Source organism: Arctopsyche grandis, chromosome 1 (assembly GCF_051622035.1).
Source record: "Arctopsyche grandis isolate Sample6627 chromosome 1, ASM5162203v2, whole genome shotgun sequence".
Lineage (NCBI taxonomy): Eukaryota > Metazoa > Arthropoda > Insecta > Trichoptera > Hydropsychidae > Arctopsyche > Arctopsyche grandis.
In genome coordinates, this window is record NC_135355.1 from 30,985,105 (window position 1) to 31,005,291 (window position 20,187).

Below are 20,187 nucleotides of genomic sequence, written 5' to 3' on the forward strand. Positions count from 1 at the left end.
TAAATATATATTAGCATATTTAAAACATAATAGAGTGCATGTGGAGGAATGAATGTTGCTTTTAAATAAATGTCACTCTGCCTGAAGAAAAAGATTTTTGATCAATGCTTTTCGCCAGTGATGACGTATGGATGTGAAACTTGGACATTGAACACTAAGATGCTACACAAAGTCCAATGCACTATAATAAGTATGGAACGCTGTATGCATGGCATAACGAAGAAAGACAGGAAGCGGAACACCTGGGTGAGAAGTATGACAAAGAATAATGGACATAGTGGATAGAGTAAACAGATAGAAATGGCAATGGGTGGGCCACGTGGCTAGAAGAATAGACGAAAAGGGACAAAAAAAGTGCCAGAATTGTACCCGAGAGAATGCAAAAAGGGTAAAAGCAAGATCGCAGGGAAGATGGATAGACGAAATTAGGAAAATGATTGGAGTGAGATGAATGAGAATTGCGCAAAACAGAGATGAGTGGAAGCATGTTGAAGAAGCCTTCATCCAGCAGTGTATGATGAGCGGTTGTAGATGACGATTACGATGATGATATTCACAAAACCATTAATACCTATTTTCATAACTTTTCATAACAAACTCAATAACTGATTATTTTAATTCTTTTCTAAAACCAACCGTTGAAATATCAAATTGCACAATGTTAGTAAATAATAAAATAAAAATCGAACTGTGCAGTAAGTAGCATGTATCTAAATATATGTATAACTAAATTTTCAACGTAATTCTAAAATTTCACCTCGTTATTTTTCTTGCTTCAAACAACTACCTACCCATTGTCTATCGTTCCACCGCTGTCTTACATATTACATCGTCATCATTTGCATATTCTGCCTTATCGTCGAGAGACATTCGACCGTTCTAATGTCGCAAAGTCACGCCACATAACTGCGCATACTGAAAACGGATCTATCGAATATGCACGGGTCGCATTATATCGCTCAAATATGTAAATAATGTACGTACATAAGGCAGCAGATAGACCGACTAACGAGCTTTATGCTAATGCAATGATGCGTGACGATATTGTGATGAATTTTATGCGTCATCGGCGTGCACCGATTCGTCTTGCTTGCGTTGCACATCCCGTGTGTAAACAACTTGCATCTCACACATGCCACTTTACACTCATACATACAATCCATATTGTGGCAAATTCACTGCATCGTATTAATTTGCATCTGACTTGTGACGTTTCCCATCCCTACTTGACACGCTCGGTGACCTGACGTCACTAGCGTGTAACCGGTGCATGCGGAATGTAATTTCTGGTCGGTTCGATAGCGGGTTAGCTAAATTAATGGGTCGCTTATTGAGTTTCGCTCTATCGGTTTTCTACAGGATGTAACAGATGCTAGTACTGTATGATGTACATACATATAATATATTTATTGGAATTTGGGTTATTGTTTTCCTTTTCATCCGTTGTATTTTATATGACGCGGTCACCTTTGGGCGTAGAAAGGTTCCTACATACATAAGTTCGCTTTACTGTTCATACATATGTACATGTGATGTTAGGAAAATTAATATAAATATGTAAATAAACACATTTTCCGTCAAAAGTAAAAGTTAGTTAGTAATCACCCGTAGGCTAAGCCTTTAATGTTAAAATTTTATATTGTATGTCATAATAAAGAGTGTTTTTTAGAGGTATAGAACTTTGAAATGAAATAAAACACATAAACATAATGTAAATGGCCATGGTATTAGTTTTATTGAAATATAATGTTATGCCATTAGTTTTTATATACATATATGTAATATCGGGCATTATTTATTTATTTTTCCCATATTAGCCACAGTGACATTATAGAATACTTTTTTAAACGAGAGCAAGCAAACAAAAGTCTTTGCCATATTCAAATTTAGTGAGTTAAGCCTTAGTAAAGATTGATTAGTCTGCGCTCCGGTAATTTTTGTTGTTGTTCAGTTTTATTATTAATTTGAATCGTCATTCAATGATACAAGTATTATTTTTAAGCGAGAGTTCACCTCAAAATTATAGAATTTTTTAATACTTAGATTCACGAATCACATTGAATCACAAATGATAATATTGTTGCGCAATGATAGGACGATCAGTGCACGCCGCCCAATCAGCGCGCGGCAATCATCGTCCACTCAGAGAACCCGACTCATTGACCAATAAAACCACGCAAATACCTGTATGCGCTGAGCGCCCAATATGTATAAATATGGGCGCTCTCAAACTGTGATTCATTCGGAATTTGACTACCATCAGAAGAGCAGCATTGAAAAACTGGAACCTACCTGCTTGTTTGCTTGTACCTCGACTTGACTCCCCTTACCGTTGAATACTCTTCAATATTCTTATTATTTTGTTCGCCACGTATCTATTTGAATGACCAGAGGCCATTTATCATATTTCAGTCATAATCTCCTACTATTAAATTTTGCAGAGGAAAATGAAAAGCGGTGGAAAATTGAAACGCGAGCGTCGAAAATGTAACGAAATGAAATTTCAATTATATTAACATATTACGAATGTATTAAATGTACATGCAGCGATCGTAAACGATTTTATGACTCCATTAAAATTGTTATTTACGGTGAGTCGTGCCCGCTTTACGACTACTGCGTGAATTTTAATATATCGCACACGCAGAAGTAATCTTGAAGAATTCAAACGAATTGCCTTTTTTCTCACTGGTGGGTGAGATTTCGGACGATGTTTAGAAATATAAAAAAGTCTTTGTTCACCTTTAAACATTTGAATTCAAATATTATATATGTATTATATGATAAGTTGGAATACATGTCGTAAAGATACGTCAATTTTATTTCGTCTTCCAAAATAAAAATACTTTCAACGAATATGTTAAGCTTGCGCCGGCTAGGAGCGTAAAAGGTTATTTCCTTGGAAACGATATCCTTTTCACTAGTTCTCCTTTACACTCTGTCCCTTTTTTATTACCTATTTCGGCTTTTTTCGCGGTCCAATCTCATGAAATTTCAGTAGGTTGAACACCACTGTTTGCAATAGTTATCACTTTGGCTCCTTTGCCTTTAGTTTTTCTTATTTATCTAAACCTCAAGCGCGTCAAAATCATTACAGTTTGCTATTTTTATGTGAGTCTGAATCCTTTTTTTTTAATCTATTAAAAAAATTCAGATCAAAATAAAGAAATTTTCTTTGGATTCGGAACATTAGTATATAAATTATATACATATATGTATATATATATATAAATATATATATATATATATATATATATATATATATATATATATATATATATATATATATATATATATATATATATATATTTAACTGTTCGTTTCGCTTCACCGATAGAACGAATATGATCCCGTTATGGCAATTTTCCGATCGGAAGGTACTCTTGTATTGCTAAACCTTTATAATGAAAAAGGGATATTTTCCATTGAAGAGTTTTCGAATTCTAAAACCTTTTTTTTATTGTAAAATTTTGAATTTCTCGAAACAGGAGTGGCATTTCAAAAAATGTTTCCTCTTGTCTCAAGTAAAGTCAAATTTTAAAAGGAAGACGCGGTAATGAAATAAGCTGGATAAAGTTTATACGAACGTATAAAATTAAACTTTCAAGTTTTCATTCGTTTTACTAGAATTTCAACATCTAAAACTGAGCTCCGTACATACATATGTACATCCAAGAACATGTTTCATCAAATTATTACATGGATAAGCTTACAAGAGGTTTCAAAAACTTAAATGTATCATAAAACATATCACATACCTACCGCTATATCACATGAATATAAATGTACGTATGTTTGCTAAATATACACATATGTATGTATATGTAGTCGGTATGACGTAACCTAGTCCCTTTTTATCCTACTCTCGCACAAGTAAGTAAAGCTCTGCGATAAAAACAGGAAGATTTCCACGGTGCGTCACTGACATATATGTATCTACATAATACTGTATACGAATACATCTGTAAACACTAAGCTATGTATATTTGTACCCTTCAGAATTTTAATTAAAACTTTCCCTTTCAAGAATTTTGATTTGCGTATTATAATTCGTTCGTGTTGTCGCTACTGAAAGCTATTTTATTGGAGAGGCGCATTGTAAATTTTCCGGGAAATTTCGCAAATATCTCCCAAATTGAGTTGAGGGCGGTCTCCAGAGGCTGATTCGGCCTACATTCGGTTCCTACCTCGTTGCTTATGCGAATTCCTTTCTCCTAAGAGGTGAACAATGAAGGAAAACAGATCAAGTGTGTATCCAAGAATATGTTCCTAAACAAACGTACTGAAAATCTCATCAAATCATAATATTTTTTTAATTTTTTTTTTAATTTTACATATATACCAGGAAGGCCTTACAGGTAAATCCCAATGCGCCTTCCTGGCCAATTACAAATACAAATGCAGCATTTTTATTATAAGTCGTTGAATTGCGAGACACTGAAAAAACTCGCAAATTAACGAGACATCTATGAATTGTACATAAATTTTTATTGTACATCAATCAAATTTCAAATAGTGGTGACATAGTAGGTAGGAAGGATTTTTAGCCAATTTTTTTTTTTCGGGAACCGTTTCAACAATGAAATCAGAGAAAATTGGCAAACTCTGATAGGAAACGATCAACCTGGAGTCACAAATCCAGGTCTGACCAACAGCATACTCTGAAAAATTCATTTTCATTCAGGGATAGAACCCGGCACCTTCTTTACGGTAAGCAGAAGCTTAACGTCCGAGCTATGCATGTAGATATGTATGTATGCATATACATAAAGTAATGTGAACCTTTTTATTTAATCAAGCAATATTTTTCCCCAATAATTGTTTGAATAATTTAAAATATTTGACGGATCATACCGGTACAGTTCAAGCAGACAACTGCACGTAAATAGCAGTGCTAACAATATTCTTTAGTATATTCTATATGGAAACATTAATAAGTTTCGTTAGGTGTACGTGACGTGTCGAAACAGCAGCAACCGACACGATCTATTCATACTTTACCGCAGTACGTGTCACTCAAATATTTGAAGCAGAACAGATTTTCTTCGGCCAATTTGGAAATATTCATGCATGACGTGACGTCATAGTCGCGAGTGCACCCGTACTAGCGAAAAGGCTGTCATGCGCATATGAATATTTTCCGAAACGTCGAAATTAATTATTGCCTTAATTTATCATAAATATAAAATTTTTATGACAAGTTGGGATGATTTCTGAATAATTTATTTGTTTTCATTGAGTTTTGAGTAATTTTGATACCGGCCAAATTTCCGTTGGGCCAAACGTCCGTCAGCCTAGTTTCAGTTTGGCCAAATGTCCGTTCGGTCAAGAATCCTTTCGGCCTAATGTTCTTCGGCCTTATTTCCTACAGCCTAGTGTCTAAGTATAGAAAAATATGAGAATGAATAAATAATGCGTATACATACATATTTACATACATATATATAGAATATATATTTTTAATAATTTATAATTTTTTTTATTTTAATAAAGAACTTTCTCCTACAAATACGGCTAAGAATAATAGGTATTCAAAAGTGAACCGATCCAATTAAGAATGAGGGAAAAAATAATTTTGCGTGTTGTTTATATTGTAAAGTATCTCTCCGTGGAAAATATTCATACAAAACGAAGGCTAATTAATAATGTAATTTAACAATTCAATTTTTATTATTTTACGACTATAATGTTGTAATAATAATAGGTATTATACAGTTTAAAAGCTTTATTTCATAAAATATTATACGAAAATATGTTGTTTACTAAAATTGAAATGTAAATTATTTAATAAATACATACATATAATAAATACACAATGACTAATTGCAATATTTTTGTTTGTTTCAGGTGAGTACTAGCAAAGTAATTTCTACATGGTGAAAAATTAGGTGATATAATGTTAATAATATTATATAAAAAAACAATTTCAAATTCGTATTGACATATAATATAAAGGGTTTGTGATCATTACTTTAATTTGATATCGATATAATTATACATTCTATTGAAACATCGCATTTCGGCGACATCGTGAAAATGTGGACAATTCCCTAGATTTATGTTTTGTTTATAAGTACATATATACATTGTTTATATATTATTTTATTTTATTTTTATTTATGTGTGTGTGTGTGTGTGTAATCTCTATTCGATTGAATAAAATTATGAAAATTCCCCTGTATACCAACGTCGCAAATACATATCATTTAAACACGTTTTTATTTTTATTTTCATTTATTTTACTTTGTCTTACACGTACAGTTTATTTTATATATTTTTTAAGGGAAATGATTTTTCGAAGAAAGCTTCAATTGTCCCGCATGCGGCACAATTGAACTTCGTCAATCGAAAGGTCTTTCTCTCAGTATTTCAGGATTATTAGAATTTCAACAATGTGCCTGTAGATAACTTTGGAATTCGAATCCAAGCACTGCCATACATTTTAAGTACACAGAATGAAATGCTGTTAAAACATAATACAATTTGGGGGACGCCAACTTTCCAGGATTATATTATATTACAAAGCGACCGCAATTTTAATTCGAAAACTTTTCACTGAAATTTTCATACCGTGTAAATTTTTCACTCGGTCCTTAAGTGTCCGATTATTGAAAATTATTTATAATTTGATAATAATGTCTAAAAACATGGGATGAAATTTCAATATCTTACATATATACATACATACATACATAAGTATATCTGTGTGTATTTATTTCTCAATATACAATCAATCAATTTTTATCAAGGTGTGTAATTGGCAATTTTAATATACTGTTATTCTTCATCCAGAGAAATAATGAGGCAAATTTGTTTCGAGGCGAAATGGGACGTGCAAAAAATAAATTTGACACAAATTTATTCATATTCACGTGCCAATTCATTTCTTTAGTGGGTCTCCGTGCTTTTTATTTTATTTTTTTTGCTTCCGAAACGCCGCAGAGTCTCATTACCGGTGTTTCGTTTCATTGTTATCGTTCGGTGGGTTTTATGACAGATTAATTCGATTTATATCGAGTATATTGCCGATAAATTATCAAATTACGAATTTATACGATTGATATCGTTGACACTTTAATATGATTAACGACATTGAAGAAATTTACATAAATATACCATATAATTTACGATTTAAAATTAACTTTTGACGATAATTATTTATTTTCATACCACCAATTTAATAGATATTTATTGAAATGTACTTGAAATTGGAAAATCATTAAACGGTTTATAACTTATATCCAATTAAAATTTCGACATATGCAATTTATAAAATAGTAGAAGTAGTAAATAACTATTTATATTTGGGTCAAATCATAGAAATGTCCGGTAGTAAATAAGAATAAATAGAGACGTATGAAATTAGGATGGATTGCATTTGAACTAATGAATGTGGTTTTTAAATCAAAAATGCCACTCTGCTTGAAGAAAAAGATCTTCAATCAATGTGTTTTAGAAGTGATGACGTATGGATGTGAAACATGGACATTGAAAGACAAGATGCTACGCAAAGTCCAATGCACTCAAATAAGTATGGAACGCTATATGCTCGGCGTAACAAGGAAACACAGGAAGTGGAACACGCGGGTGATAAGTATGAAAAGAGTTGTGGACATAATGGATAGAGTAAAGAGATTGAAATGACAATGGGCGGGTCACTTCGCTAGAAAAATGGACGAAGGTTGGACAAAAGAAGTACTAGAATGGTACCCAAGAGAATGTAAAATGGTAAAAGGAAGACCGCAGGGAAGATTAGTAGACGAAAATAGGAAAATGTGTGGGGTAAGATGGATAAGAGTTGCTCAAAACAGAGACGAGTGGAAGCGTGCTAGAGAGGCCTTCATCCAGCAGTGGATGGTGAGCGGCTGTAGATGATAATGGTGATTGTGACAGTACAAGCACACATTTCATTAGTTCATGATCATACTAGTTGGTTCATATAAGATCTAATCTGACCAGTTAAACTGTACACAAAAGAAGAAATTGACAAACTAGTTTGTTCATGCACAAACTATTAAGCATATTCTCAATCGTTTGTCCCATCCTCTATGTATGTATGTATTTATGCTTACCCTGGATTGCAATATATTAAAAATAAGCAGAAACGGGAATTAAAGCAACGTTGTATTGTGGTTTCCATAGGATTTGTCGTTTTAAAACTCAAAAGTTTTGTCAACTAACAGTTTCAAGCGACACCTGGAGAGTCAATTTGAAGATGAATGTTGACTGTTAACACTTAAACTGTTGGTTTATAATACTAAAACCAATAGTGTAAGTGTTAACAGTGTATAAAAAAACTAGTATGTCCACGAAATAACCGGAGTGAACACTCTGACTGCTACATATACACATTGTTTTCCACATGTATATTATTTTCAATTTATCATAATACGCATTTTTGCATATTATTCTTGTCGGAAGCACTGAAACATATTGTCTAATAACAAAAAATGTTAAGCCAACGCTCTTCATATGATGTTTTTGTTTTAAAATCATATCTAATAAATATATATTTGATGTACAAAGTAATATAAATTTTATACGAAAAGCAATTTAAATTTGATTATACATACATAGTTTACCAACAAATTTTAATTTCATATACAATATATAAACTTGGGCAATTTAAAAACCGTTCACATTATTTCACAATGCACGTATACAGAAAAAAATAACGTTTGTGGGGAAAGCGGTCGTCGGGTATAACGATGTCATTTTCTTTGCGTTCGTTTTATGTTATTATATTATATTCCAACGACACAGTTTTTCAAATAAAACTATTTCCTTTGAAAATTTTATAGGAATTTAAATTAATACAGTACTTTAAAAGGTCGTATTGTGTATTTATATGTAAGCACTTTTAAGAATGTAAAACGGTGACGACTTTTGTCGAAGATTTTTCCGCTAGAAGTGACTCGGAGTTCAACTCAAACAGTATAAAGTCAAAGAGAAATATGTTTACGAAGAGTTTCGCCCCAAATAAACATTTTAATTCTACACAAACGTTAGAGTTAGAAATTCTCCGAAAGACACAAACAAACAAAGCGGAACATACGATCCTAATACAACAAACGATGAATTCAAGGTATAATAGCTGAAGCAAGACTCGTCGCTTTGTTCATAATTGCTAAATTATTTGTACACATGTGTAGGTACATTGAAACACTTAAACGATGTACCAAATTGTGTCTGCATCTATGTTGAAATTGATTGATTTGTACAAACATTTCAATTTTTCTATGCATCATTGAAATAAAAATGATGAAAATTGTATTGATGAAAACTTTCCTATTGAAACTGTCACAAACAGACAGCAAAACGATAAACCGCTAAAGGGGGAAACGAAAATAAATAAATGATAAAAAGCATACGCAACATATAAAAGCGGATGAAAAAAAAAGTCTGAAACATTGCTAAAAATTGACGATTTGTTTGAAAATCAGAATAGCATAATATGTAAGATTTGATTCAATCATGCAAAGTGTGACGTAGTTATTTCTAATTCTCAAAAGATTTAAAAACAATTGTAATCCTGATTTAAATTAAAATTTCTATGATGTTGTCTTGTTAGTCTATTTTTCAATACAATATTACTGCATTGAAAACTACTTTTTACTATATACTGGAGTATATAGTAAAAAGATCATACATATAAAAGTAGTTACGTGAATACGATCATGTTTTAGGATTATACAACGAGTTAAAATTAATTTGATGCTTTCAAAATTTTTCCATTGACCTTCTTAAATGCTTTTTTCAAATCGGAACACCATTTTCCCTTCTAAGATCTCGTCTTTTATTTTATATTCAGTGAAAAAAGGCACAAAAAGACACTCGTGAAATATACTTCCCTTTGGTGCGATGAATAAAAAATACACTCTCGCAAAAAGGAAATTTTAGCCGAGAAATCTTCTTTTAACGTTTTAATTAATATTTCATCGTTTCTAGAGCTGTTATATCTGTTTGTAAAATTTCAAACATTTAAATTTTATATAATATAATGCCTGATTTTAATTTTATGCAACGCTTTTAATAATTTAATAGACAAAATTACCGTCGGTGAAAATTTTAGAATTGTAACCGATGGATTATCGTACTTTTTTGCTATATATTATATAAACTCAATTTGTTGTTCGCAACATACTAAATCTGTACAAACGAGACCTTCGCCTTAACGGGGAAACACAATTTTATGATCCGTAAACAATTTCAGCGAATCCATTATCGTGACCGTACATACGCGACGGAAAATTTATCCGGAAAATTTGTTCACATAATAATTACAGTATATGTATATGTAAAAAACACAATATTTTCATATAGAAAAATATGTTTGATCATATCTAAGGTAATAACAGTGAAAGCTCTTGCGGTAGAAGTTACCGTTTCGTCGATAAAAATATGAAACCTATCTAAATAGAATGGATCGAATATCCACTTTAAGGATTAGAACGTGAATGGAATTTGGAGCATATTAATCTTGAATATATTTTAAAGAGGATTTCATTTCCCTTCAAAATAATAATTTATAATAATAACTCCAATTTTACAAACATATAGATACAAATGTATATATGCATATATATATTGATTGAAATGAATATTAGAAATCATTAAAGTAAACCCATTCAAAAACGTTTATATTTAATGCTTCTATTTATTGAAAATATTTAATGTCATTATACATTTTTATTCAAAACGTAGATCTGTGTATCGAGGTAGTAATATAATATATAAAAGGTATTTCTATGTAATATATAAAAGATCTATGTAATATATAAAAGGTATTACTTATAGTCTGATTTTTGCATGAAAATACAATATATTCACGTTCTCAAATTCGAGTCTCTTTACAGCCGACGGATTTTCCTTTCATTGACTTCAGTGATTTTCTCTTTGGATAAGTTATTTTAGATTTAAGGCTCAATAAATACATGTCGCATTTTAAGCCAAACCTGATTATCTCGCTTGTTTATATTTATTTCCGTGTTTATTGTGCTTTGAAACACAATATAATTACAAACTTTCGTATGACACGAATTCTTTGATCACGTCAGTTACGATTCCGAATTTCTTTTATTATTTTTCCTTTTATTTTGTGAAAAGCAAACATGCGATTCCGATCCTAATGAGGATAAGTATATGGCAGATGGGCACAAAAGAAAATTATTAATGCAAAACTGACTAACTAGCATAAACGAAAATATTTTTTTTTGCTTGAAAATAATAGCAAAATTTGAATTATCTAATATATTTACTGAAAATAATTTAATGAAATAATTAAATTCCATTTTAAATCATAAATTTAATAAAGAAAAAATTTGGTACATACATAATTTATTTATATATGTATTTTGCCAGTAGTATAGCTCACTGATTGCGCTTATGCTAACCACCGAGAGGTTCCCGAGTTAAAGCCCTGAGTTCGTCTCGATTGAAGAGAATTTATTCAGAGGATTTCTGCAGTGATGCTGGTCAGACTTTGATATTCCTGACTCCGAGTCGATCGTTTTGCCAATTTATCTGATTATATTGTTAAAATGGTAAAAAACTATCCTACCTACTATTTGTCACCACTGTTTGAATATTTTTTCGAATTTATAATCTATAATTTTTTATAGATAAATATATACAAGCTTAGTACCACATGTGTCCCTCGGGAGTAAAACCCGTAATAGCATTATGGGAAAAATACATTTAAAAAATATATATAAAAGGCAACAAATTAAATGGTCAGAATTTAAATCAACTTTTGGTCAGAATAAAAATCAAATTTCGGTCAGAATTTGATTATTTAGGGTCAGAATAAAAGTACTGTATGTATGTTCATAATAAATGGTCAGAATAGGCATACTAAACAGTCAGAATGGTTATAATAAATTGTCAGAATAGTCAAAAATAATGAGTCGTCTGCAATAAATCATTTTTTTCTAAGGCTGGATTATAACTTACATAGGTTAGGTAGGGTTAGGGCACGTTAAAACTTGATAATGCCAACTGCTAACTGAGCGTCTTCCAGTGAGATGAATCGTATCCGGGATAAGAGAATGTTTAAGTATGTATTTGTATGTACGATAGTTCAGCCAAAGAGCGTGGAAAATGGTAACGGTCATTGACTCTGATCATCTTTCAGAATATTTCTTACCATTTAAAGTTAATATGACCAATCCAGTTTCAATTTTAATCATTCAATATATGTATATATATATATATATATATATATATATATATATATATATATATATATATATATATATATATATTCTGACCAATGAGTATAAATTCTGACCGTCTAAAATTTATTTTGGCCTTTTATATTCTGCCCGTTTGACATAAATTTATATATTTTATTTTACAAATATACCAGGAAGGCTTAACAGGTAAACCCCAAATGCGCCTTCCTGGTCCACATAATTATTACATAGATACATGTAAATCTAAATAATATCTGAAATCTATGGTCAGTATACATATATTACAAACATCGTATTAATACGATAAATAACGATGAATAACTTTAATGTAACAATACGAATTTTATATTCGATAAACAACCACAGAGACATCTATGGTGAGCAATATGGCGAAACCTAAGATATAACAATAACTAAAGGTTCGCAACAGAAAATTGGGAAGGAAACGCCAATTTTACAGGAATCGTTTCAATGAAAATCAGAAAAATTGGCAAATTCTGATAAGAAACAATCGACCTAGAAAAATCAAGGTCTGGCCAACAGCGAGACTTAGCGGGGAATCGAACTCGTAACATCAAGTACGAAATAATTCAACATTCACCACTAGACCACGCTGATTATATAAATTCTAACCAATGTGATATAAATTCTGACCACAAACTTATTGAGAATTTTACCCAAAAATAACGAGCCAATATGAATATATGTATGCATATGTATGTACATAGAAGTATATATAAATTTTCAAACGTAGTCCATTGAATTTTTTGCTAAGTATTCCTGTATCGCCTTGAGTCAAGCTTTTAATCGATTAAACATATCTAATATATGTATATGTAATTTCGAAAGATACTTTGTATGTAACTATTGTTGGTTCGTAAATCCATGACGTCATCGTACAAATGAATATTCAAATAAATTTAATAAAATGTGTACTTTAAGATTGGACGTGTTTAAGCGGTTTATATTTCAAATACCGAGCGAAGCCGTGTAAAAATACTAGTAATATATATTTGTAGCTTGCCGTCTATAGCATGTCAAATAGCACATCAAAGACCAGGCTAGTACAATTTGGCAATTTGCGAAACTATCATTTAGCTGTAGCCTTAAAAACCGAAAGCAGTACACACGCCAAAATTTACATACGACATTCACGGTAACTTGAAACCTCACGGTAATAAAACCCACCAAGAATCCCCAAAACAACACGAAATTTCCACGGCAATCAACCGCAAGTTATTAGAGAGGGTCACATAACTTATTCATTTGCCTGACCCCAAACTCGCTAATTTTATACAGGTGGAAATTGCGAGTTTTAACCGACCGGTCTGTTTACATTTAAGGTATATGGTTAGGCGGGGTGATGTCGGTACCCGCCCACGGCATACACAAGCAACTTGCTAACGTGTCGCAAGCGAGTAAGTAGGTGGAGATATGTATGTAGTAGTAAGTAAGTAGTGGAGTTGTAAGTAAAGTCCTCGTTCCTCGTTAGTGGTCCTCCAGGGGTGTGTTTTCGCCCCGGACCGATGTGAAAATCTCGTTTTGATCAAGTACTTGAGAAAACCGCAAAAACAATTTCGAAATGGAACCCAGTTTACACCCCTTCATCTCCCCAGTTGGTATGTGCTGCTGATGAAAAACTTTATGGGGATTATTATTAATACGAACGATGTGGAGCTAATGCATTGTCGTGAAAGCGGATTTGCTCAAATAGTTCCGGGCCGATTTTTGAACCTAATATTCCCACGTCGTTAAAAGCATTGTGAATGATTTATTTGTTTTATAATAGAAACGACCATTCAATAACATTATAAAATAAATATTGAAATCAAAAGATTATATTTAAACCAAACAAAAATACAGAAGTCCAAAAATTGAAAAAAGAATTTATGTAATGTGTGTGGCCGTTTGCAAATCTGCCTAGACATTATCGATTTTAAAAATTCTCAAAAAATCATTTTATATTGTCATATATCTAAACTTTAAGGTGATTTTAATCAAATTTGATCTAATATCGTTTTGAGTTCGTCACACGCAAACAAACATGAGCTCGCTACATATGTATAGATAGTGTTGTAAAATTATCGGTAATAATCTTTTGGAGAATATTCACAAACCGAGAATTTTCGAGAATATTCTTTTTTGGAGCATCTTGAGGGCTTTTATACTATTCCGTTGCAATTTCAGAAAATGGATATATTCATGTGACGGGTAAGATGAGGGAAGACACGAATAAAATTAACTAATGTAAAAACCTAATTAATAATAATTTTTAACATTTTGCATTTCATAGTATGTACAGAGAGAGGCTAAGCAAATGTGACTTTTGAGCAAAACACAACAGAAATGTTACGCCTATTATGTAGTTTATGTTAAAAGATTTAACGATTTCGGAGAAAAACTCAAAGCAACTTATTTATAGATCTGGAAGCAAAAAAAGCAACTGACATTTTAGTGTTAATGGTAGCTCGCTTTTTTTATTTAGCAATTGTTATCGTTTCTAAACTTAATAAATTTAAGATTTTATATTATGTTATGTCTTTTAAAAGTACGCACCGGTGTGAAATAACAATTAAAATACCAAAAGTCATACAAAATTTGTGTTAAAAAAATATGTATAGGTTATTGCTTCCAGAGTAAATAAGCATTGCATTCCTGTGAGAAATGACACATTCAGTGTCGTCAAAATGATAAAATGTCATTCAAAATGCTCTCAGACATTCTAGAAAGTCCTATTACTCCTATTAGGTCCTGAAAATATCCTAGAATCGTTTAAAAATCTAATAAACCATCTAGAGATGTTTTATAACCAAGAAAAAAGAAAATTCTTTTGGAAAATATTCTCGTTCTCCGAGAATATTCTCGACATACAACACTATGTACATATGTATGTTGGACAACGACACAGATATGTACTAGGCGCATTTGTAAATTCTAAAATGGAGTGGAATTTGTAGTCTATTCGCGAACAATATTGATCAATTTTTAAATGAACAATATTAAGAGAGGTATATAAAAATATATTTCATTAAATTTTTACCGAAAATATTTATAACATAAAAATAAAATTTTTTATTAAAAAATGTACTAAGATTTTTTTTGTACAATAAAAAGTTTAACAAAACTTTTAATACATAATTAATCTCTTTCAGTCTATATTCTCATACAATTATCGAAGTTGGACTATTCAACTAATAAAAACTGCAAAAAAAAATGCGAATACTTGCGACAACGTTGTCATTATCTGTCTACTGTGGGGAGATTAGCAAACGGCAACACTGTGCGACGGCTTAAAACCGGTCAATGCTACAGGAATACTATTAAATGAAGAAAATCATTAATTTATTTACGAAAGAATTTAAATATCATAATGAAAGGTTACTGAGAGATCTCCGAAGGTGACGAAACATAATCTTGTTTGACAAATATGGTCGATTTACTTTAAAAAGTTGTTAAAAGATTTCAACCGTAATACTTCTTAAACTTATTAGCAATCATATTAAAATGTTAGTGAACATACTATCAATTCTAAGAAGTTGACTAAAATTGATATTACATATAATATAAATTGAAATGACATACATATAAATAACTAATAGGGTGTAAGTCGAACTGATAGGTTCTGATATTCAATACGACGACGTCTGGTAAGCTCCATTTGGTTAAATGCGACAAACGGTTAATTTGAAATGAGTAATAAATTATTTAAAAACTGAATCAGTTGAGAGTTCGATCTGTTTTGACGTTGAATTGATTTTAACTGGCATGTTTGAAGTTGATTGTTCGAAATGGTTGAAGAACCGATTAAGCTTTGTGTTTCGTGGTTGATATATTACGATTGTGTTTAAGTTCGTTTTAATAGCGTTTTTAACAAACGCAAACACGTCAATCAGTTAATTTTTGTTTTGCTCCAAAATCGGAGATGAACTTTAAACGCATCATTTTCTAAACTTAGTTATAAAATATGACGCTTTTAACCAAATCGGTTTTTCTCGATAGTTGACATATCAAACTCGGTTAAATTGAAGATATAAAAATATGTCTCACCAATTAAAAGTAATAAATAGCTTAGAAGAACCGGTTTTGATTATTTGTACCTATTTATATGTACAAACATATATACATATGAACGATTACATACATATGTAGATATGTGATAGAACCGGTCAATTATTTATTTAATTCAGCTAACATATATATGTATTAGGGTTTTTGACCCGGGTCGGCCCGGGAAAGACATTCCCGGGAATTTACGGAATTTTTGTTGTCCCGTGTCCCGGGAATTCTTATCTCAAATCCCGATAATTGTATTTTAAAAAATCTTGAATATATACAAAATTTTCACGACTGCACGAAGGGAAATAATAAATCAAATACTCAAAGAATCGTAAAATAATCTCAAAGGTTTGTTGTTAAGCAGCAAGTACAGCGCATTCCCCGAACGTGGAAGTTTTATGAGCATAATGATTTTGTGCTAATTGTTCAAAATCGTTTCTTGTAATTCTATTTTTGGAAAATCTCAATACCGAAGGACTTTAAGGATTTTAATTTCCAAGAATTGAAAATTAAAATCGAAGAAAAAAGAAGCCTAAAACTGATTTTTTCATACAAGTTTTAAATAATTCTAATTTTATACCGAACAAAATATTCTTTAAATCTTGTAATAAAAGCGAATGTATGTACATATATCCTACGGTGAAATTATTATGAAGCGAGTATATCTATGTTGTATTGACGATTCCACAATGGAAGAAACTCTTTAAATGAATAATTAAATACGGAGTTATCAAAGACAAATATAGAAAATAACGTAAATAAAAATAACCTCGACTTTAAAAAGAAATTAAAACATACATACATGCTGACAGGAGAAAAAACCGATAATTTAAAAAAATTGTTTTCGTCCATTTTAACAATAAAAACTTCGACCGAAACTGAAAGAGTTTTTTCCATTACTGGAAATTTTTGTACCAAATCTAGAAATAGGCTTTCGGATACTCATTTAAATATTTTAGTATTCTTAAGAAGTTACTTTAAATATGTTTACTTTTACAATTAAATTTTTTCCAGTTTATAGATATATTATGCATTGTTTACTTTTTTTTTATTTTGTAAATAAATAAATATTTTTTTTATTAAAAAAAAATATATAAAATTGAAAAAAAATGTTTTTTTACATGTGTCCCGGGATCCCGGGAATTTCGGGAACGATCCCGGGCTCCGTCCCGTGTCCCGGGAATTGAAAAAGTCCGGGAATACAGAAACCCAAATATCTACATACATATAAATTAAATTTTAGTATTATAAAATAATTTGAAGTTAGCAAGTATATTTAATGTAATGTATGATATAATTTTTTTATTAAAAAGAAATAAATTCATATGATATATCTGCATAAGAATAACCTGCAAAAGACAACCACCTTCAGATGTATTTGTATTCTTCTCAAGCCGGAAAATATCATGAAATGTAAACGTACACATGTATGCAGTATATTATGTGTAAATTTTTAGAACCGAATGTATGATTAAAATTTATATAAATCACGTAATAATTAATTTGGACATTGTAATTATTACATTTCTAATTCATCATACTATGTATATGTAGTGAAAATTTTGTAGATGTTTAATACCTCGTGAAATTTGTAGGCAACAATACATAAATGTATGTGCGTTTTTTAGCCGGTTGGCTTATCAGTATTCTTTTGATCTATTCACGGAAACTTTATAAGCCCTAAATATCTACGAAGCCATATTATATTTGAACCTTGACATTTCGATATTGTCAAGTGAGCTTTATTCGAATTTTCTCAATATCGAAAATTTCACATAAACAATCGAGATTACGGAGCTTTTCATACATTTATTTTTGGATCTGTGTTTGTTTGATGCTCAAATTAAAATGCTTGATACAATATTTCACATTTTTAAAATATATATGTATGTATGTATGTATGTATGTACATACAGATGTAGATTTTGGTCTACATCTGTATGTACATTTGTCTAGAGAGATAAAGATAAATCCTTTTAAAATTTGAACGAAAACTGATCATGTATGTACATACATACATGATCAGTTTCCTCTTCATTAAATTTCAAGTATATTTACAAAAAAATTCGATCACACTAAATAAAAATCGAGATTTCGCCGTTAATTTGCATGACTTTAGGGTAAAATTCACGTACCAATTTTCAATTTCGACCCGACCATTATCAACGTCGACTAGTCGAAAGTAAATTAGGCCCTCGGGGAAGTGGGCGGTATATTATCCATCAAATCCTCGTTACTTCTTGGTATCCCGTTTTATTTGTTAAAGTTACGCTTCGATAATATTTACGAGTAAATATGTATATGTAAGTCAGGTAACATGCCAATTATAACGGTCGCATAGCCTGCGGAAAATCGTTTTTCCGCGAAAAAGAAAATACAGGTCGATGTAAATATACATATATACATACATAGATATTTAGTCGGGAAAAGATAAACGCGAGATAATAATTATACCTATAGCCAGGGATTGGTATCGTTGAAATATGTACATCATATCGTATATACATATAATACATATGTATGTATGTATGTATGGAATTATTATTATTACCTTATCGTGGAAAAACTGAGTTTTCCCGAAGGAGCATAAATGCAATTTAAAATTAATTTGTATAATAACAATATGATTGAAAAATATTGTTATTTTAATTTTATTTAGTAAATGATTTTAAATTTTGTAACAAAATTTTCTATTTTAAATTATTTTTTCGTTTACTATAATACCATCTATCGGAATTATTTAAAAGTAATACAAAAGTATAATGCAATAAGTCTGTATTTGTGTTAGTGTCGCTTATTTTCTTTATAATAATTACACTGAGCAACAAAAAAAATACCAGAGCGGAAACTAGCCAATCTTTACTAAGTTTGACCCACTGAATTCAAATGTGATATTGATTTTTGTTGGTGGGCGATCGTTTACGAGATATGAGCGTTTAAAAAAATCCGCGATTTTTACAGTTTTTTGGCTTTTGCGGTCTTTAACTCAAAATTTAGGATTGTTACGCTCAAAGTGAGTATTGGAATCAATAGTCAGATATTTTTCCTATTAATTGTTATATTTCATTGCTTTAAAATACTTCTAATTAATTGTCTAGCGAATTTTAAAAGTCAAAAATATATTTTTTTTACGGATTTTTTTCCGTGCTATTTTTCATTTATTTGGCAATTTTTTTATTTCACCACGTTTATAAGGATTGGTTTTCTATCTCAATATTTTTTTTTATCTAAACGTACTATATAAACCTTATAAACGTGGTGAAATAAAAAATTTGCCAAATAAATGAAAAATAGCACGGAAAAAAAAAATATATTTTTGACTTTTAAAATTCGCTCGACAATTAATTAGAAGTATTTTAAAGCAATGAAATATAAAAATTAATAGGAAAAATATCTGACTATTGATTCCAATACTCACTTTGAGCGTAACAATCCTAAATTTTGAGTTAAAGACCGCAAAAGCCAAAAAACTGTAAAAATCGCGGATTTTTTTAAACGCTCATATCTCGTAAACGATCACCCACCAACAAAAATCAATATCATATTTGAATTCAGTGGGTCAAACTTAGTAAAGATTGGCTAGTCTCCGCTCTGGTAACTCAAAAACGTGATTTTTTGTTGCTCAGTGTTATTTGAATACGAAATTTCACGATCTTGAAAATGATTTTGATGTTTTTAGCTTCTAAATTAGATGCATGAATCAATTTTATAATCTTTGTTGTCATTGAATGATACCCTTATACAAATTATATGTCTAAATATGACCCTACATACATATGTATGTAGTTGATATTTATTACGTATAATATCACAGTTTCGGAAATTTCAGTTTGACTTTTAGGCACCGATAGATAGAATAAGTCATTTTGATTCTATGTAGTTATTCTAGTGAAAATGTAAATGTAAAATCAAACATATCTATTATACATATAGTCCT

The 20,187-nt window shown here is 30.7% G+C and overlaps 1 protein-coding gene across 2 annotated transcripts in view; it reads left to right on the forward strand.

The window, feature by feature from the left end:
• LOC143909925 (3',5'-cyclic-AMP phosphodiesterase-like) overlaps positions 1 to 20,187 on the forward strand; it is a 218,150-nt gene that overhangs the window by 8,286 nt on the left and 189,677 nt on the right. Inside the window, exon 2 of one of the 2 annotated variants that reach the window (XM_077428206.1) lies at positions 13,228 to 13,258. In XM_077428206.1, the coding sequence (XP_077284332.1) occupies positions 13,228 to 13,258 (31 nt within the window). Of the gene's footprint in view, positions 1 to 7,184; positions 7,199 to 13,227; positions 13,259 to 20,187 lie in introns of both variants that reach the window. The other variant, XM_077428215.1, reaches the window with a different exon arrangement.